General features: G+C 37.7%; 1 protein-coding gene and 1 long non-coding RNA gene across 51 annotated transcripts in view; both read left to right on the top strand.

Annotated features, from left to right (window-relative positions):
- ANK2 (ankyrin 2) overlaps positions 1-21,944 on the top strand; it is a 559,765-nt gene that overhangs the window by 401,837 nt on the left and 135,984 nt on the right. For all 50 annotated transcript variants that reach the window (XM_075998052.1, XM_075998068.1, XM_075998071.1 and 47 more), the window contains 2 exons: positions 7,446-7,544; positions 9,724-9,822. In XM_075998052.1, coding sequence (XP_075854167.1) covers positions 7,446-7,544; positions 9,724-9,822 — 198 coding nt within the window. The remainder of the gene's footprint in view (positions 1-7,445; positions 7,545-9,723; positions 9,823-21,944) is intronic.
- On the top strand, positions 4,525-7,171 carry LOC142864826 (uncharacterized). The gene is made up of 2 exons (XR_012915125.1): positions 4,525-5,616; positions 5,987-7,171. It is a non-coding gene; the product is annotated as an uncharacterized LOC142864826 (long non-coding RNA).

The raw sequence follows: 21,944 nt of genomic DNA, 5'->3' as shown, positions 1-21,944 counted from the left end.
GAGGGAACACTGTTGCAATACTTCAGGTGAGAGATGAGGTGTTTTGCAGTAGGGCTATAGGCAGAAGAAATGATGAGCAGTAATTGGATTCTGGGTCTGTTTTAAAGGCAGGGCTGATTTTATTAATGGATTTACTATAAAATAAGGGCAAAAGAGAGGGCTCAAGGATGCAGGTTGGGATCGCAATGGGAAGAATGAGGGTTGAAGTTTCATTAACTGGGAGGTGAATTCTGTGTGTTGAGCAGGTTTAAGGGAATAATCAGGAGGTCGGTTTTAAACATATTAAGTTTGATCTGTATATGACTATGTGATATCCAAAATATTGAATAGGAAGTGGATATATGAGTCTGGGGTCCAGAAGAGACATTTTGGCCAGAGATACAAATTTTGGTGCACTCAGTGTGTATATAGTATTCAAAACCATGAAATTGGATCAGGTTGCTAAAAGACAGTGTTTATAAAAAGTAGAAGAATTTCAAGGGCTGAGCCTTGGGGTACTTCAACTTCTAGAGGTCAGGGAGATGAGGAGGAACTAGTAAGGAGAATGGGAAAGAGCAGTGTTCAGAGATGTAAGAAGAAAACCTGGAAAGTGTGGTGTCTTGGAAGCCACATTAAAAATTATTTCAGGTGACTGAAAAGATCAACTCTGTAAAATGCTATTGACCAAGTAAGCTGAGGCATGAACTACAGCTTTGGTAATGTGGTGGTAACTGGTGAGTTGATAAAGCAATTTCAGTGCAGGGCGGTGAAACTGACTGGAGCTCACTCAATGGACCTACCTGCGGTCCAAATACTACCTCAAGGACTCTTTCTAAAAGGGGAAGAAGAGAACAAAGGAAGTAGCTGGAAGAGGAAGTGGGATCAAGAGAGGCTTTTTCTATATATGAACAAAAGGATAGCATTTTGATTTCATCGATGGAAAAAATAAACAGCAGAGAAGGAAAAATCAATGATTTGAGAAATAAAGAAGGGAGAATTACTGGATGGTGTCTTTGACAAGATGAGAGGGGAGTGGTTGGCTTTGCCAGCAGCATGGGAAGTTCAGGACAAGGAAAGGTATGTAGGCAGTGGAGCAGGACATACTGTAGCTGTGGTGTTGGGAGCTGGGTGTGGGGTGGAAGTTCTCTTTTAATTGCTTCAATTTTTTTATTCAGTGAAGTCTGAGTCAAGGCCATCAGCTGAGAGTAAAGATGGCAGAGGAGGGGATGGAGGTTGAGGAGATGGAGGTGTGAAGCAAACTCCGGGAGAGGGAGTGGGTAAGGGTAAGAGTGTAATTGCGAGGCTGCCTTAAGGGCTACTTGAGGGTCAGGATCAGGAATTCACAGTGAGTCCAGGTAGCATGTACTGTGTTCTTCTGCAGCCACATGCAGCCATGGGATCACATGGAGAGTTACATGTAACCAGGAATGTGGTTTAGCCAAGCAAGTGTGGCAAAGCTAGTGAAATGCAAGCGAACTGAGGCTGCATGCAAGGGAATTAATAAAATGATGATAAAGACTATGCATAGAATTTATGCTAAGTGAGGGGATGGGTGGGCACTGTGAAAAGTTGAATAGGCTGTAGGTTTCAGCGGTTGAAAGATTGTTGGAGTTGTATGAATGGTTTGGCAAGAGAGTAAGTGATGTTTAGAGAGGGTTGGGTGCTTAACATTGAGATATTGGAGGAAGGTTATAATAATTGGAAATGCAAGGTCTAGAGTGTGACCATGAGAGTTAGTGGACAAGGTAGAGAAAAGGACTAATCACTGGCAGAGAGGAATCCAAGAACCTGAAAGTCTGGAGTTTTGGGAAAATCACCTACCTATGTTTTGGCAAAAGTGGCAGTGAACTACAAGCAAAAATTTGTCTTTGTAGGTCTGATAGAATTTGACAATGAAATCTTCTGGTCCTGGGCTTTATTTGTTGGGAGGTTTTTATTATTCTTTCAATATTGCTACTAAGTATTGGTCAGTTTGTGATTTCTATCTCTTCCTAATTCAAGCTTGGAAGGTTATGTGTTTCAAAAATTTATCCATTTCCTCTAGATTTTCTGGTTTGTGTACAAAGAGGTGTTCATAGTAGTCTTGGATGATCTTTTGTAGTTCTGTAGTATTAGTTGTAATGTTTCCTTTTTCATTTCTCATTGAGTTTATTTAAATGAATTCATTGTCTTCTTAGTTACTCTAGCTAGTAATCTATCAATTTTGTTTATCTTTTCAAAGAACCAACTTTTTATTTCATTGATCCTTCATATTGTTATTTTTAGTTTAAAATTTGTTTAGTTTTGTTATGACTTTTGTTATTTCTTGTCTTTTCCTAGCTTTGGGTTTGGTTTGTTCTTGTTTTTGTAGTTCCTTGAGGTGTGACATTAGCTTATTTGTAACACTTTTGTCTTTTTAATGTAAGTATTTAGTGCTGTGAATGCCCCTCTTAGCACTGCTTTAACTGTATCCCAGAGATTTTGATAGCTTGTGTCTTTGTTGTGATTCAATTCAAAAAATTTTTGTGATTTCCCTCTTGCTTTTGTCATTGACCCAAAGATCATTCAGCAACAGGTTGCTTAATTTCCATGTATAGTGTTGAGAGTTCCTTTTGTAATTGATTTCTAGTTTTATTTCACTGTGGTCTGAGAAGATATGATTTCAGTTTTTAAAAATTTGTTGAGACTTGTTTTGTGGCCTACATATGGTCTATCTTGGAAAATGTTCTTTGTGCTGATGAGAAGAATGCACGTTCTACAGTTTCATCTTTTAGGTCCATCTTCTAGAGTCCCATTTAAGTCTAGTGTTTCTTTGTTGATTTTCTGCCTTGAGGATCTGTCTAGCTATGTCAGTGGAATTTTGAAGTCTCCCACTATTATTATGTTATTGTTTATTTCTTTCTTAGGTCTAGTAGTATTTGTTTTATGACTCTGGGAGCTCCCTTATGTGCATATATATGTAGGATTGATGTATCTTCTTGTTGAATTGATCCGTTTATCAACATATAATGACTTTGTCTTTTTTTACTGTTGATGATTTAAAGTCTGTTTTATCTGATATAAGAATGCATGCTTCTGCTTGCTTTGGTCTCTGTTTGCATGGAATATTTTTATCCAGTCCTTTACCTTGAGTCTATGAGAATCTTTGTAAGTTAAATGAGTTTTTTGGAGACAGCAGATATTTGGGGTGTGTGTGTGTGTGTGTGTGTGTGTTTTCTTTTACCCATTCTGCCAATTTACATCTTTTAAGTGGGGCTTTTAGACTGTTTGCATTCAATGCTAATATTATTATAATATGGGAGATATTGTTCCAGTCATCATGTTGCTTGTTACCTAGTTGCTTTATATTCTCCCTTGTGTTACTGTTTTGTAAGAATTGTGTTTTTACTTTTGAGTATTTTAAACTTGTGAGTATTGACCATTCTTTTTGATCTTTAAAGCACTTTTGAGCATTTCTTGAAGGGCAGGTATAGTGTTAACAAATTCCCTTACTGTTTGCTTTTCTGGGAAAGACTTTATTTCTCCTTCACTTATAAAACTTTGTTTTGCAGGATAATTCTTGGCTGATAGTTATTCTATTTAAGAAGACTAAATATAGGACCCCAATCCTTTCTGGCTTATAAGGTTTCTGCTGAGAAGCCTGCTTTTAGTCTGGTGGGTTTTCCTCTGTAAGTTACTTTATGCTTTTAGCTCACAGCTTGTAGGACTTTCTCCTTCACTGACTTTGGCAAGTCTGATGACTATGTACCTTGGTGATGTCCTATTTGCAATGAATTTTCCAGGAGTTTGATGACTTTCTTTTATCTAGATGTCTAAATCTCTAGCAAGACCAGGGAAGTTTTCTTCCATTATTCCCTTAAATAGGTTTTCAATGCTTTTTACTTTATCTTCTTCTTCCTCAAGGATTTCTCTTTTTTTCATTGATACCTTTTTCTTTAGTTTTGGTTGACTAGGTTAATGTCTTCAAGCTCTGAGATTCTTTCTTCTGGTTGCTCTAATCTGCTTTTAAAACTTTCTGCTGTATTTTATAATCCCCTAAATGAGTCTTTCATTTCCAGAAGTTCTGTTATTTAAAAAAAAAAATCTGTCTCTCTGGTAAATTTTTCATTCATGTCTTCAATTACTTTTTTGGTTTTCTTATGTTGGTTTTTCACTTTCTCTTAGATCTCATTGATGTTACTTGTGCTTCATATTTTGAGTTCATTATCTGACATTTAAAAATTTTTTTCAGTTGAAGTCCCTTGCTAGAGAGCTAGTGTGATCCTTGAAGGGTGTCTGTTTTCTTCATACTGCCAGAGATCTTGCACTAATTCCTTCTCATCTAGAGAAGCTGTTCACTTTTTGGTTTTGACTTTACTTTTGTTTAGATGGCACTTCCCTTCACCCCTCTTATGGGTTTGACTGCAGTGCATGTTAGATAAGGACCTTTGGCTTTGTTTGTGGGTACTTTCAGATGGGCAAAGCTCTGATTAAATTTCTTAGCAACAGATAGATTTAATGCGGTGGTTTTCCTCAAATGCTAATTATTTTAGAATATATTGGCAATGCACTATCTGTGTGAAGAAAGAGAGGTGGCTGTCTCTAGAATCATATCTCTTTCCCAAGCCCTGTGTGCTTCTAACAGAAGGATTATGTTGGGATGTCCATTTTAGTCTCCAGGCCAGTAGGTGGTGCTTGCAGGTAAGAGTCTGCTGAGCTCTGTATGATTGAGTCAGCAAATGATCAAATGGGTTGTACAAGTTGACTTCCGTGCCAGCAGGTGGTGCTGGCAGGAGAGAGCTAGATGTGTTGTTGTTTGTGAGACCTATGCCTGACTCTACTCTGGCAGAAGAAGCACTCAGAGTCCCAGACACTGGGCAGGACCCTGTAACTCCCAGGGGGCCCTTCTTGTGATCCACCACCACCAAGGTTGATGGAAGGGGCAAAGCCAGATGCTGGCTCGGTCAGGCAAATCCATGTCCAGGCTCCCCAAGGGCTAGCACAAATGCTGTCCCAGTGGGGGTCAAAGGTCACTTCCCATGCTGCTGGAGGAAGCCTCTGTGGAAGATGGTGAAGATGCCCCCTCCAAGCCAAAGCACCTGCCCATGGAGCAGGAGCAGTCCAGAATGCACAATCTAGCAGGCAGAAGTGGGGTTCAAGTTGCTCCCCGTCTCCTGACCCAGTGACTTTCCCTCTAGCTTCTGGCACTGACAGCCAGCCAAACCAGCCAGGCCAGTCAAAGGTCGACAGCCCTCAGGCAGACTAGCTGGACCAGACTGCGAACCTCCCCAGCCGGGACAGACAGCATGGGTGCAGCTGCTGAGCGGGGACGGCTGTCCCGTGCATGAACTGTGGCACCACACGGTCCTCTCAGTGCTGCCTACGTGGCTCCCTCCCTACCAGAGATCAGTTCCCAAGTTTCCTCTCAATGTCCCCACATGACACAGTCAAGTCCTGGGAGTATGGGAACAGGCCCTCAAACCTGTTCTTAGAATCTCCAAGTCCAAGCAAGTGCCCACCCTGACCAGGGGTTGCAGGCTGTACATGGCTGCCCAAGAGATTCAAGCCAGCCACTTGGAGTGTCCAGGGTTTGGAACCCTGCTGAATCTCCACCTGAGCTCCCCACAGCACTCCGGAAGCCTGGGGTGTCAAGGAACTCCTCATTACTCAAAACTAAAGGTTCCAGGCCGGGCGCGGTGGCTCACGCCTGTAATCCTAGCACTCCGGGAGGCCGAGGCGGGCGGGTTGCTCGAGGTCAGGAGTTCGAAACCAGCCTGAGCAAGAGCAAGACCCCATCTCTACTATAAATAGAAAGAAATTAATTGGCCAACTAATATATATAGAAAAAATTAGCCGGGCATGGTGGCACATGCCTGTAGTCCCAGCTACTTGGGAGGCTGAGGCAGGAGGACTGCTTGAGCCCAGGAGTTTGAGGTTGCTGTGAGCTAGGCTGACGCCACGGCACTCACTCTAGCCTGGGCAACAAAGTGAGACCCTGTCTCAAAAAAAAAAAAAAAACAAAACAAAACAAAACAAAAAAAAACTAAAGGTTCCAGTTGACAGTGTGGGGTCCCCAAAGTCTTCTGCTTGTCCCTTCTCTGGGTCCCAGGCAGGGGGTCTCAAGGCACTCAGGAGACCCATGCTGTGTGTCTGTCTTCTAACATCAACCCGATGTCCCATTGCCTCTCTGTTATCTTCATTCTTTCTCCCTCTGACGATCTGTTCGAAATATGGTTTTTTTATGGATATCGTGGTTGTTCTCTGGAGAAGAGGCAAATGCCTACTGCCTCTATTTAGCCTTCTTGCCCCTAACTCTAGGAAATAACTGTAAAACGCATTGCTCTCCTTGAATTGATGCTAGGAGTGAACATGATCTTTATTTGCTAAATCACTTGTGTAGAGTTAATATCTTTTGCATATTGGTAGAATCCAGAGGTCATAAAACTCTATTTTTTCAAGTTTTTATTATATTATTGATTTATTTGTTAAATTTTCTAGGAATATAATAGTACATTTCCAAAGTGCTTTATTTCTTACCATTTTGTGACAGTTATATAGAAACTACACATGTATATATTGATAGTACTACCTCATTGTCTACTCAAAGTTAAATGTTAAAACCAGGACCATACTTTGCAGAGAACACAAACAAACATTACTTTATTTTTTAGTCAAATATAAAGATGTATCAAATATAAAAGCCTGAATACTTTTGATGACAAAATCATTAAGTATAAAGTGTACAGTAACTACATACATGAAATTTACCATATAGTAATTTACATTTATATTTGGTTCTCCTTATATGCATGTTAAGATCTATTTTTAAGCCTTATGTCAGTTTAATATGTGTAAATATCATACTTAGTGATATTTTAAGTAAGTTATCTCAATGTTATGGTGAATAATTAAATTTTAGGGATTTAGGTAGATTGGAATCAGATATTATAGTACTATCAGAGATTATAAAATAAATTTTAAACTTGAAAAAAGTCAATGCAATTCAGCGACATAGTACTAAATGTATTTTGAGTCTAGGGTTGTCATCAAAGAGTTGTGTGACCATATGCTTTGTCCTATGGTTTTTTAATCACTTTACAAAAAAGGCATTCCTCTCCCATTTGTTAAAAGGTAAAAAGATTTATTTAAAGATCTGTATGTTTCCGAAACTGGATAGAATTTTATTTTTGGCTCACACAATAAATGATCTGCAACTGATCTCTTTTGTTTCTCATTAAAAAAGTGTTTAGAAATTTCTTAGCTTAAAAAAAAAGTTTGTTTAAATGAAGTTGCCAAATCCATGTTTATAATGAATGTCTACCTTTTTGCCTCTGAATCAAAGACATTGAAATTAGTCCCTCCGAACATAGTAGATTCAAGCTTATACAAAAAGAAAAAAAAATGCAGAGATCAGAGTCCGTATATTCTCCGGGTTATATGCTTGAGTGAGATCAGGACACCATCTCCCTCATCACTCCAATCCTAAGGGCTGTTGTTTCTCCCCCTAGAATGGACTCAACGCTCTCCATCTGGCTGCCAAGGAAGGCCATGTGGGCCTGGTTCAGGAGCTGCTGGGAAGAGGGTCCTCTGTGGATTCCGCCACTAAGGTAATATTCTTGCAGGTAGAATTTATTTTCCTTAGGAAAGAGGATATGATTTAAAGCTTCATTTCCAGTTGTACATTTCAGAGGTTTGGTGGAACACCAAGATTCTTAACTCACAGAACTAAAATTGAAACCCTCTCCATTAAACTTTGCAGAGCTTGAATTGTTTGGTTTAAGGACTTATCAGACACGAGGCTGTAGAAATCTATAAACCTAGTTTCTAATATTTGGTCTTTCCTTCTTTGATTCACAGAGAGAACTAGATTGACATAATCCTCTGTGGGCAATAGCATTTATTTTCCCAAGGGTACTTTGTCATTTCTAAATAAATTGATGTGGTAAACTTTTAAATGGAAACAAGTATTTTCATGCTTCGGTTCTATTGATGTATCTTTTAATGTATTCATTCAGTTTGGTATGAGGATATACAGAGTCCTTTGTACCCTAATGCAAAGGAGATTTTGGATCATGGATTGAATTATTAGGGTAAAATTAGACTTTATCACTCTCATGTGTGTTTGCAAAGAAATTGGACTCATTTTTTAAAAAATGTACAAGAAGCTTGGTACACTAGGAACTGTTACTCCCCCGTTGATGCTGATTTTGCTAAAATGTATTCAAACCTCTCAGGGATTCATTTCATAAACAACAGATATTTTAAAAAGTATTACCAATAATGACAAATCTTTGTCTTTTGAAGGTGCAATTTTTATTTGGAAAAAATACAGTATCTAATCAGAGCCAAGCCTGCTGCCCAGGGCTGGAATGTGATTATATGATTGTGGGAAATGCAGAAGTCAGTTACTCAAGCCTCTGGCTGGGGCTTTAGTTCAATCAGGAGTAAACAAAAAACAACATGGGAATGAATTAGAAATATGACCAGTTAACCTGCATTTCCAACACCTCACGCATAACTGCCAAAGTGTACATTGATCCTGCTTATAGCATAGTAAACAGCAATTCTAGCAGAAATTAAGAAACAAAAACAAATAACTCTCTGGCAATTCCAAAGAAGTTAAAACATACATTCACCATATGCAATAAATTTCTTACTTGGAACATAAAGACAGAGTAAACATTTTAATTAACATTTCTCTTAAGCACATCAAATAAGTGTTGAACAAATATCTAGAACAAACTCTATTTGAATATAGATCAAATTATTTGCCTCCCCTGATTTGCTCGTGTTAATATAGTATATTCGTTAAACCAATCACTTTTTGATTGCTTAAGTGTTTACTCTTGTTTTTGTTTTTCCTTTCTTTGAAACTCTATTGATGTTTTAAAACATAGCTTTGCTTTTAATCGTAGATTGATGTTGTGAAATTTTCTAGAAGAGAATCTCATTGACAAAGGAGAAAACTGAGCCCCCCAAATACAACGTCCATGGCTAATGGCCCTACAGTGGGCTAGAAGCAGAAAGAGAACTAGAGTCCAAATTCTATGGCTTGCAATCTATAGGTTTCTGTTTGTTTTTCATTTTTTTTCTTTTTGTTATTTATTTCAATCACTTCATAGGTATATTTAATCTCTTGGCCTATATTTTATTTTCACAAAATGTTTAAATTATTTTCATTGGTGATTGGTGCTGTGGAAGGTAAATTTTAATAGCAAATGGTGGAAATTACTGGTGACATTCTGACTCATGTAAAATTTATTTTTTTATTGTCAAAATATTTTGAGCAACAACCACATGCCCTAGTGACTGGAAACACAACTGTGAGCAAAGTTATTTTCTTTACCACTGAAAATCTCTAGGTTTTCTTTGCAAGGTGAAATAAATTCAATGTTTCAGTAAAGTTTTTTTTCTTTTAGCTAATATTTCCTTGCAGGAGGACTCTTTAGTTATTGCTTAAATCCCATGAATTTCATGAGATATTGGTCTCACACACACACATATATGCACCCCCAAATTTTTTGGTTCATTAAGAACTCAGTTTTTCTATATTCTCAACATTACACCAGTATTGTGAAAGATAAAAAGGGAGACACTATATGAGATGGTCAACTTTTTTGATGGTAAAAAAAAATAACCCCTTCACGAATGGGCTACTGTCTTGATAAAATGACAAATTTTAATCAGTTGAAGCAATCAGCAAATAAAAATGCCTGCATACTCATACTTTGGTTTCTACAAAATTCAGAAACCTCTAATGTTTTCTATTTTGTTTCTCCAAAACAGAAAGGCAATACTGCTCTTCACATTGCGTCTTTGGCTGGACAAGCAGAAGTTGTCAAAGTTCTTGTTAAGGAAGGAGCCAATATTAATGCACAGTCTCAGGTATTATATTCAGATTTTCTCTAATGTAAAGCAATTTAAATTAGAATAGTTTCATGAAGTTGATTTAATGGGTTTAACTGGCTGTTAGTCAGGTAAATTTATTTAAAATGTTTCTGTTATTTATTTTAGCCAAATTATTTTATTAACTCGTACAATGAAATTTATTTTTTGACATATCATAATCTCCCTTTAAATGTAACTGCATACTTGACAAATGTAATATCACTATCTTTAGGTATTTTTTTAAAGACTATAGAGTGATTTTTTCCAGAGTATCAACCACATCTGTGAAATATGAATTATTCATGCAAGTTCCACGTGGCTCTATAAAAGTATTTTCTCTCCTTAAATTTTAAAAATTTTGTAAAGCTTAGCATTCTGGTAGGAAATCTGCAATACCATGGGAGTTATATTGCTTTGCTTACTTTACACCCCAAATGTGAGCTTAACTGACAGAAAAGAGACCAAGAGTGAACCCCAAACTATTTATATCGAGACCCTTTAGACAGATCAGAGACGTGCAACTTCACGTTTCTATGTGTTTCAACTTCACATACTTCTATGGTCTGTGTGGTTCTCCAGAGTAATACAAATTTTTCATCCAATATTTTAATATTTTAAATGATACATTTAAATATGTAAATAAATTCCATAGATTTAATTTAAATTAAATTTTAATTTTTGTCTGGTATATTTCCTCTGGAAGCAGCTTAATATTCCTAGTTGGATAATTTAAAATTTTTTTTATTAAACCCAGATTAAATAGATTAATAGATTTAATTTACATTTTACTAATTCTTTAAACTTACCCTACTAGGAATATCAGGCTGTTTCCAGAGGAAATATTCCAAAAACTACTGCAAACATCAGTATTCTCATTAAAGCCAGTAACATGAAAAGGATTCTTCTTAGTGATACTATCCAACATTGTACTCTAGGCCTAGCCAATACAATGAAAAAAGAATATAAATGGAAAAGAAATAGGCAAAATGCTGTATACAGAAGATATGATTATTTAAAAAGACAATCCAAAAATATCTACAAATCAATTATTAAAATATTTTTTACATTCACTAATTTATTAATAGCCTGCTGCCTGCAAGACTCTATACCAAGTGTCACAGAGTTGTCCTTTCATGGTATTTGACTAAAATTTTCTTCAGTCCAAAGGTTGTTTTCTTTTTAAATTTACTTGCTTTATGATTTTTTAAGCATTCATTTGCTTTCTCATTCTGTGTTTATAAATCTAAAGACATAAACGATAGAATTATTAATTCATGGCTGAACAATTTAACGAGGTATTTATTCACGTTTGCAAAGGGAAACATAGAGATAAAAGCATTTTGGGGTGAGGTGAGAGTCAATAAAGTGTCTTTATTAGCCACTTTACCTTTTTTGTAGAATGAGGTCTGTAATTCGTCTGTTAAATTTAAAATTTAAAGTTGGGTAAAGGAGAAAAGCTCAAGTCTAAGTCATCTGTAATCATCAGGAACTGAGGGGGAAAAACTGAAAGTAAACAGTTAGTCAGTCTATAAGTATTTCCCTGGTGTTTACTGTGTACTCATCTCAGTGCTGATTTCTGTGGAGGATTCCAATCGTGTAAGATAGGAAGCTGCTTTCAAAAAGTGTGCAGGCTGCACCCAAAGTCAGGACCAACACACAGGAAACAAAGGCAAACAACAGAAGACAGTATATGATTTGGTATTAAATTGTAATGGAACAGACTATATACTAAAGAGGAAGATTGGAGTTGGCTAAACACTGTAAATGAAATTCTTGCAGGACTTGAGCTGGGCATTGACAAGTAGATAACGTCTGCAGACAGGAAAATAAAAGGGAAGACGTTCCAGGTGGGAAGATCAGTAACAACAATGTTAGGAGGTAGAATTGACCGTGATGAGTGCAGAAGTATGGGCAAGACAAGCTGGTATTAAAACATCAGAATATGTATTAAAAGTTTGTGTTTTTCACACAACTTACTGAGTAAAATAGGGCAAGGGTGTAAAAGGTCTTGATCTTCAGTCATTGTGTATGAGAACTGACCTCCCATTCACAGTTGGTAACATGATAATATAGAAATGTAGTTTGTTGAAAACATATTTTTAGGAATATTAATTCAGGTTGAGGCATAGGATGCACTGGAGTTAGTAACTTGAAATAGGTAAAATAGTTCAAATGATTTCCTGGTAATTTATCCATGCAACGCTGAAAGCAGGGATCATGGTAGACCCAGTGGGAATACAGAATTCTCAGTGGTATTTCTGATTGCTAGAAATACCCTGACATGATATAATACCACCTGTGGAATTTGCTGTTAAAGCACATGGCAGAATAGTGTAGTCAAAAGAACATGAACTTTAGAATTAGTATATGTGGGTTCAAATCCCAGCTCCATGTTATAAGTACTGTGAAACTTTATCCTTGTGAATATTAATTTCCTTGAGTCATATAAAGTATTGCACTGGACCGTTAGGGTTAAATAACAAATATAAAGTGTTTAGCCTTCTCTCTCCTCACTAATACTACCCAAATTTCTTACCTACTGAAAATAAAAAGTGGAAGGATTCTTATGCCTAAAAAAGCACTTGGACTTTCTTCATCAAGCGAGTCATGGCAAAAGGCAGAACTTCTCTGCTCATTCCTGGTGAATGTCTTAGGAAAAGATATAAGAAGGCTAATTGTCCAACTACTATATAAGGTGAACAGTTGTACAGGTGTTCAGATACAGGTGTTCTTTGAGGAGATTTGATCCTGTTTGGAGAGGACAGCGGAAGGGGACAGAAGGAACACTGAGTTTGGCGCCCTCTAGGGTTCAGATCTCAGTTGCACCACATGGTGTGTCCTTGGGTGAATGACATGAGCCACAGTCTCATCCCTAACAGGTGCCTAAGAGTATAGTTGCGGGCATGAAACAAGATGACACAGTAAACCCTACATAAAATTTAACCTCCCTAGAAAGATTCAGGACATTAATCATTTCAATGTCATTTGATAGTTTAGCTCTAATCTTTTAAAGAGGACCTTTGGAAAGAGGAAGGTGGTTAAAATAACTCATAACATCCTAACCCAGACTAAAAATTGTGAAGTTCAGATTACATGAGAAAATTTATATGACATTTTAATTAATAAAATGCCTTCTCTACTACCAAATGAGTATATAATCATGTCTTTTGTTCTTTTGCCCTAAGTACATCCCCAGAGTACACAAAGCAGTCTTTATTTTTGTGACTACAATTAGTACCATTGGTTTTTTACATCCTTTGCAGCTGTGCTTTCATGATATATTTAGGGGAATCATTTGAATCATCCTGACCTTAAAGCTTGGTGATAAATTTGGGATGCTTCCCAACTTTGTCTCTATAATGCTAACTCAAAGGAAGAAGATGATGCGTAGTATCTGGGACAGTAACTAGAGTAGTATCTCCTAACTAGTGCTGACTGGTTCTGATGAAAAGCCTCCTAGCGTGTTATGGTTAAAGCTGCTGAAGAATTCTGTTCTTTGAAACAACTTAAATTTTGACACTGACCTACCTACAAAAAAAACCAGGAGGCTTCTTCAAAAGGGGAATTCTCCTTTTACTAAGTTCAAACCCAGATCTGTCTCTAATCATTCTCACTTCCTACAGTTGAAGTTGGTTGTGTGATTTATTGACTATGTTTTCCAGTCGATATAGAGAGTATATGTCATGCTCTCAGAAAACGGAAAATAACACATAGAATTAAGTAAGGGTACTATTAACATTTAGAGCTGTAGTTTTCAAACTTCTTTGGACTGTAGATTGCTTCATCTAGACAAATATGCACAAGTTACCTACTCCATCCATTTCTTATTAATGCAAAGACCTAATCTTTTCTGATTGTGACACACTATGAAGAAGGGTAACACACGACAATGGCTGGTTCATCATAGTGTTTTCAGACACTGATAGCTCTTAAAACTCAACATTCTCCAAGAAGGATCCCTGCTGTAGTTCCTTGGAACACAGTACAGTTTGAAGAACATTGTCTGGGTAGTTTGGTGAAGCAGAAGATATCGCTGAAAAGTTATCCCAGTCAACTTCAAAGTAGAAGTCATGTTTAATCTTTTATTGTTAGGGTTTCCAGGTTAGATAGCATTTGAAGAGTTATATTACTGCAAAATATGAAAATAACTGCCTAGGATATGAATTTCTTTCCCAGAAAGAATTGAAGCAGTATAGGGTAAGAATTGTGAGAGGTATAGTTGGCAAAGTAGGTGAGCGTCAGATTATATAGAACCTTGTTGGACATTTTGTTAGTTAGCTATTGCTGCATTAGAAATTATCCCCAAGCTTAGTGGCTGAAAACAGCAATAAACATTTATTATCATCATAGTTTCTGTGAACCAGGAATTTAGCGTCGGCTTAACTGTGCAGTTATGGCTCAGAGTCTCATGAAGCTGTAATGAAGATGTTAATCAGAGCTAAAGTCATCGGAAGGCTTTTCTGGGGTTGGAAGATTCTCTCTGAAAGTGATTTTTTCACATGGTTGGCAAGTTGGTGCTAGTTGTTGGTAGGAGGGGTCAGTTCTTATGTGCATCCATAGCTGTGTGTCATCATAACACTCCTTCCTCCAGAGCAGGTGACCCAAAATGGACAGGAAGGCAGAAGGGCAATGACTTTTAAACCCTCACCTTAGAAGTCTCATACCATCAGTTCCACTATAACCGATGCATTAGAAGCAAACTACTACAATGTCCTACATCAAGAACAGGGGAATGAGGCTCCCCTTTTTGAAGCAAGGAGTGTCAAAGAATTTGCAGACATATGCTAAAATCGCCACAAGCATAAAAAGGAGTTTGAATTATGTTCTATTTAATTCATTCATCCACTTAACAAAAAGTTATCAAATACCCACTATGTGCTAAGCATTTCTATAAGCACCGAGTAAGGGCTCTCAGAGAGTAACCACTGTGTTGAGGCTTGAAAGATGAGAAGGGTAGGGCAAGAGTTTCCAAGCATCTCTGCACCTGCCATACCCATTCACCTCCTTTTCTCCCCTTAACCTCTGTAACTGGCCAGTCCACCAGGCAATTGGTCACTCAGTCTCTGGGTTAAAAATTCCTCAAGTGTAAAATGATGAATTGCCTTTCAGCTGTAACATTTTCATCGAGGAAAATAGGGCAGTTTCCTTTAATCATTGCGATATGTTTAATAAGCTTAGCAATATAAGACTGCAAATAAGAACAAATAAAATAACGTTTACAGAGATATTAATGTATGCACCATTTGGAGTTTCCATAATCAGTTTCCACTCTCTTGGTATATTTCAGAGAATGCAATTTAGTTTATGCTTGATCTATGAAATTACCTAAGGTATATTTTTAGCGGGGTGGTAATATATTATAATGAATTGTAGTTTTATGTGTCACCATCTGGCCAAGAGATCTTTGATTTTTTAAATTTTATTTTAAGACATGTAAGAATCCTTTCAACATGCATTCTTGCACTGGCTTTTACCCATGTTTGGTAATTTCTCTTACTGTTCTTTTACTGTTCACTAGACTCATCATTAGGTTTAGAGAACAGAATTCACCAAGTGAAATATATGTCTGCAAAGACACTTATCCATCCTCTGAAAATACCACATCTCTTGAGAGGCAGAGAAAATGGAACAGGAAGAGAACAGTGAACAACATTTTATTTTCTCTAGTTCTGCCGTCTTGATTTCATTAAGACCTAATTTCCTCTCAGGTCTGTTCTTGGGCCAGAGTATCCCTTCTTCGTGCTATTAATTACTCAGTCTTCAGTGCTCTGACAGCATTTTTATTCATGCTTCTTTTTTGGCAATTATACTATGTCTTGAGCTATAAATGATTCTATAAAGATGCATTCTGTGAATTGTTATATTTTCTGCTCTTGAGGGCAGGAACAATAGTATACTCATATTCATGACTTTCAGAACCTAGTCTAGTACCTAGGTGAAAATCTTTAGAACAAATCTGGTGGCATAAAAAAGACTTTTCAAAATGGATAGTAACATTGACTCTTATATTGAGATAAAAGTAATTTTCTATGATCAATCTTTTTAAGTCATCCAAGTGGTCAATCTTCATTGGGGTAAGGGAAGAATAAAGTCATATGTGCTGGAAAAATTAAGGCTGAAAAATTAAGATTTTTCAAATTGGTAATAATGATAGTTCTTAGAATTTGGGTCTTTGCTTAAAATATTGATTACTTTGCAGATTGACAGTATTTGTCCCTGCATAATTTCTTTGAAATGACATACAAATATCAATGAACTTAATTGGCTTTAAAGATGATCCCAGAGCTTGAATAAATCTACATTTGATAGGTAGATATATAAATATTAGCTCATGCTCATTAAATTTGCCAAGATAATACAATTACCAAAAGAAATTCTCACCAGTGGCTAAATCCCGATTATTGATTCATAGATATATTACAAATGTAAATAGGAAAACTTATTTTGTAATATTTTAAGTGTTTAAATTCTCTACAATATAGCATGATTTCCATATTGGAAAAAAAGCATTGTAAATATTTAATAAATCTGAAAACTGTTATCAATAACTAATAAATAATACAGACTTCTAATCTTTCTAATCATGGAGAATATAAATACATGAACACTATCTCACATTTTAAGAGTCTCATGCTCTACCAACTGAGCTAGGTGGGCAGGCTCTTACATTGTAACATACCAAAATCTTAATAATATTTATAATTCTTCTCATCAGGATTATCACAAAAAGCTTCTTTTCTATTCTGATGGACTGTAATCTGGACATTTTCGAATTCGTCCTCCCTATTTCTGGCAAAGTAATATCTTTAACATGCAAATGTGCCCATGTCAAACCCGTTTAAAAACCAGATACTCCCAAGGCTTTCTCGTTAGCAAGGCAGACAGGGGCTGGTCCTGCCCTGTCTTCAGCCTGCTCTCCACACTCAGGGTGGATTCTTGGCAAGTCCCCATATGTCTTGTGTTTTCTCATCTCATGGTGTTTCCTCTGTTTGAAACACCTCTTCTGCGTCTACTGTGTGACCCTGAAAACAAGACAGGGCCTTATATTTATTTTTCCTCAAGAAGACACCCTAGGGCTTATTTTCAGGGGATGTACTATTTTCTCCTCAAAGCCTCAGCTTGCAGCATGCACCGGATGGCCGGGACCTGCCAGAGGGAACCAACCTTGTTGGTGGGGCTGCCCGCACCTTTCCGGTCACCTCTGGGACAGTAGCTGTCACCATGGGGCAGATGAGAAGGGCTGCTCATCTTTACCCTCTGCCACGAAATGCATGGGTTGTGCAGATACGCTGCTGTAACCACGCCCATCACTAGGTCTTATTTTTGGGGTAGGGCTTCTATTGTGCAAATGCTTAGAAATCCTGCTAGGGCTTATTTTATGGGTAGGTCTTATTTTTGGGGAAACACAGTATGTCTAACTTCAGTGTCTTCCTACTGTCACAGCCAGTGGCTTATTTCAGATATAATTTCCTTATCCAGTTGAATTCTGTGTCCTTCATCTATCTTCACTTTATACCCAACACATAATTTTAAAAAAACCCAACTAATTATATGTGAGGTCTGTCTGGAAAGTATCCAGCCATTATTAATATGCCCAGAACGGTCTGTACGACACTGACGTAACCTGGCAGCCGGCGTGTGGACTCGGATGCGCATGCGCGAGCCATGGCGCCGTTGCCGTAGAAGTCAGTAGGCGCCGGACGCCATGGGGTGAGCGCATGCGCTGTGCGGCCGACTCATGCTAAATAACTGAGCGAGTGGAGCAGTGGACGGGCGTCAGATTTTGCGTTGAGCTTGAACACTCCTCCGCGGAAACGATTCCGATGATTCACAGGCCTTTCGAGGGGATGATGCAGTGTGTGCAGCACAAATAAAAATGTGGCTCAGACGCTTCCAAGACGGTCAAGAATCTGTTGAAAGTGATTCGCCTTCTGGAAGGCCTGCAACGAGCAGAACACCTGAGCACCTTGAACGTGTATGAGTTAGGTTAAGAGACCCTAGGAGACCCGTGTAAGGGCCCAAGGTGCCTCCTTTGACGGGGACTGCGTTGTCATTGTCCTATGTACAGTGCTTCTTGAATCTTCTTCTGTAAATGTCCCTATTTTTCACGTCACATGGCCGGATACTTTCCGGACTGACTTGGTCCGTGTTCACTGAGCTGTCACGCAGTAGCTTGCTAACGTGTCCATCTCACCGTCTGAACTGCGAGTTCTTAGAACAGGAACCTTGCCTTTTGTCTCTGCAACACTAAAGTTGAACACAATGCCCAGCCAGCGAAAAGTCAACAAACACATTTCTGTTGAGTAAAGATAACTGAAGGGCAAATAATAATTACCAATACATGGAGATAATGTTCAAAATACTTAATAACCAGTTGCTAGAAGCACCTGTTAGTCACACTGGAACCACTGTGACAACTGATACAATGCTGCATTCATTGCAGTCCCCAAGTATCAGCCTGGGCTATGGATATCTTTGACTTTTTTATACCAAAAAGGAGAAAATATATATATTTTCATCCCTATATGCAACCAGACTATTATATATATATATATGTATTGGACATATATAATATATATGTGGGAAAGTACCTGGGTGCACGTACACAGAGGCCAGTAACGTTGTGTGTGTTGTTAACTGTTTATGTGTTAAGATAAATGCTTTCCTATAAAGCTTACAGTGGTGTTAAAGTGTCACCGTGCCCTGTCTTAATGACCCAGAGGCATGTCCCACATTCTCCAGTAGACTCTTTCTTGTTAAATAGTAGTAAGTTAAGAAAGAATAATTTCCACATCTTTAGAACCCGTAGCAAATCTTTATTGCCTTATTTCACCCATTTTGTAAAAGTAAACAGCTATCCCCATCTTCTAACCAAGGATTTCCATTGGCTCATGCTTTCCTCATCTTTTATGCACACTATTGCAAATACTGCAAAAGCCGATCGATGCCCTACTTCCATTCTTGTCTCCTACCACCCCAATCCAAAGCATCTATTATCATCAGAGTTAACTTTCTGAAATGTGAGCGTGATTATATTACTCCCTACACAAAACCGTTCAACTTTTCTGCATTACCTAGAACAAACTTCTTAAGGCAATTTCAAAAAATGAGCTTTAAAAAAAAATGCATGTGCTCGAGCTTCATACATGGACTCCAGTTGAGTAGGGGCAAGATGGTAGCGTGGCACCTAGGCATTCTTAACAGTTTCTGGAGGAAATTCTATCACACAGCAAGGCTGAGGACCACTCATCTGCGGAGTAGAGTCCCAACTCCATTGCAGGGAAGAAGGCTATTCATGAAGTGACATCTGTCTATCAATCCTAGTTCACTTACTAGCTGCGAGACTTTGGCCACATTGCCTAAGTATTTTAGCCTCAACTGCCTTAGTCTGAATGGGGATGTCAATATCGATGTTACAGCCCCACTCTCAGTATGTAGAGATAGTATTAGGTCATTGATCATTCAAACCAAGACACTATTAATAATTACTCTGGGATACTATGCATAAACTTGGGCAGTCCCAGACAAACAGGGACATATGGTCACTATAATTTAACGAGATGTATTCACAGCATGTACCACAGTAGATAACAAATAGCAGAAATAAATTCAATAAATAATTTTTATTTGTATTCTTTTTTGTATTTGCCCCTCTACTGGAAGCCCAGGCACACCAAATTGATGGCATAGGCACACAGATGGTGTTCACGATGCACTTTAACCAACATCCTGAATGTCTCCCTGCCCTTTCCCTCTTGTATGTTGTAATTTTTTAATTAAGAGCTAAAAAACTGTTAAATAAGCATCTCCTCCCTTGACAAGTATATTCAGACAGGTCCAAATTCAGATATCCTGGAATCCCTGGAGTTGCCCACAGGACTGTGTTGGGGCAGCCACTCCTGGGTCCTGGCCTACAGCTAGCCCCTCTTTTCCTCCCATCCCTGGTTCCATCTGCCTCACAGGAGCATCACATGCAAAGAAAGGTGGGGACACCCCAACCTGCACATATTCAAGCTCTCCCACTTCCACCCTCCGTAGCCAACAATTTGAAGGGTGTGTATTATATTCCTGCTGCTACCGTAGCAGATGACTGCAACTTCAGTGGCTTAAAACAACACAACATTTTTTTATAGCTTTGGAAATTAGTCTTATAGGGCTAAAACCAAGGTGCTGGCATTGCTGTTTCCATCTGGAGGGTCTGGGTAAAAATCCCTTTCCTTACCTTTTCCAACTTCTAAAGCTGCATGCCTTGGGTCATGGCCCCTTCCTCCAGCTCTAAAGCCAGCAGGAGTTTAGCATTTTCTCTCTTCTCTGACTTCCTGCCTCCTTTTTACAGAGACCCTGGTGATCATATGAAGTTTGCTTGGATAATCTAAAATAATCCCCACATCACAAGTTCTTTAACTTAATCACACACACAAAATTACTTTTGCCTTATAAGATAGTATTTCTAGATTCCAGAGATTAGGATGAGGACATATTTGGGGCCATTGTTCAGGCTACTAAAGGGTATGCATACCACTTGGAAACACTCAGGGATTCTGAGCAGCCAGGAGCCTGGTGGGAGCCTGAAAATCTGGAACCGTGGGGTCATGGGGGGCATGTCCCCTTTGTCCTCACGATACCCTGCCCTGTGCAGTCAGAGAAGGTCCCTCTAAGGCTCAAGACCCAGAGCAGGGACTTTTCTTGGGCAGGGACTGAGGATGGTACATCTCCTTTCTCCTGATGATTGGCAACATCTATTTCTCTTTCTCTCGATCTATCTACAAGATTCTATTGGAGGAAAGCATGCTAGAAAATTGTTTTACTCTATTAAAAGTTCTTCTTCTCTTATTTGCATTCCTGCCTTTTGCTTGCCATGAAAGAGCACCATTCCACACCCACTCATTGTTTTTAACCATCCTCACTGGCTCCCCCTTCCTTTGAATCTCTAATTCTATCCTTCCGCCACCTCTTCAGTGTTCTTAAAATACACAAGATTTCACCTGCTTGCTGTGTCTTTAAAAATATGCTTTCCAGCTAGCAAGCTTTTCCCGAATCCTACAACATGGCTAATTTATTCATCTTATAATATTTCTTTTTTAGTTCTAAATTTTCCTCCACCATTTGAAGCCCACAGATTTTTTTTTTATAATCTAATTTAAAATTATTTTACTTGTTCTACTTGTATACTCTGTATTTATATTTTGCTGGATCTTGGCCATTTTGAGTAATGTTTCCACTCTCATGCAATGTATACAGAAGAATTTTTATTTCAAAAAGTACGTTTAAAAACTATTTTTCTCCTCTTTGAAAAATCCCTAAATTCCCATCTATGTTTTTACTTACTTTCATTAATGCATGGAAAGTTTAAGGAAGTCATCCATGTTTAAGACTTTGGCAAAGTTTTGAGAGAACTGTTTGGTTAGGTTTTGTGAGTTTATGAATTATTTCACAGGTTTTCTTTTTCATAAAGTTTTGTGGGTTTTTTTCCTTTAATGGGGTTTTGCATATTCCTGAGGATCTGAAGAAAAGAAAATCTGCCAATTTAAATATGACATAGTTTTAAACTTATGTCATAAAATATCAGTGATTTTTAAAATCTATGACTATGTAATAATGTTATAATATTACCACAGTGTGTTTTATTTATCACTGTATCTCAGTGACAGTCCAGTTATCAGGGGCTGAATTTTAGTAAATAGTTGAGTAAATGAATATGAGAATGAATGATAGAATTTCACAATGGCCTTTAAAAGGTAATACAAAGATGTGCAAAATAAACCATACTACTTCAATCGGAACATTGAAATACAGACTTTTTAATTTTGAGTAATAATTTATACCACTAAGGATGCTAACTGAGCTGTGTATGTTCAAGATAATCATGGTCTATTTAAATAGTTTATGAATTGATCAATATAGAAGATATTATACAGACACTATTTTATATAAATGCTATTCATTATAGAATTCTATATATTATAGAACTATATAAGTATGAAGATGCCAAATATACTAAAGAAATGAAGATATTTTTAGTTTAACATAGTGTTAGGTGATGAGGAATGTGAGTCTCTGATACTAAAATGAAGATGGGAAATGACGGAAATATTTCTTCTCTAATGCTTTCTCCTTAC

Source organism: Microcebus murinus, chromosome 27 (genome assembly GCF_040939455.1).
Source record: "Microcebus murinus isolate Inina chromosome 27, M.murinus_Inina_mat1.0, whole genome shotgun sequence".
Classification (NCBI taxonomy): Eukaryota; Metazoa; Chordata; class Mammalia; order Primates; family Cheirogaleidae; genus Microcebus; species Microcebus murinus.
Note: the sequence above shows the minus strand (reverse complement) of the source record. Positions and strands in the feature narration are given on the sequence as shown.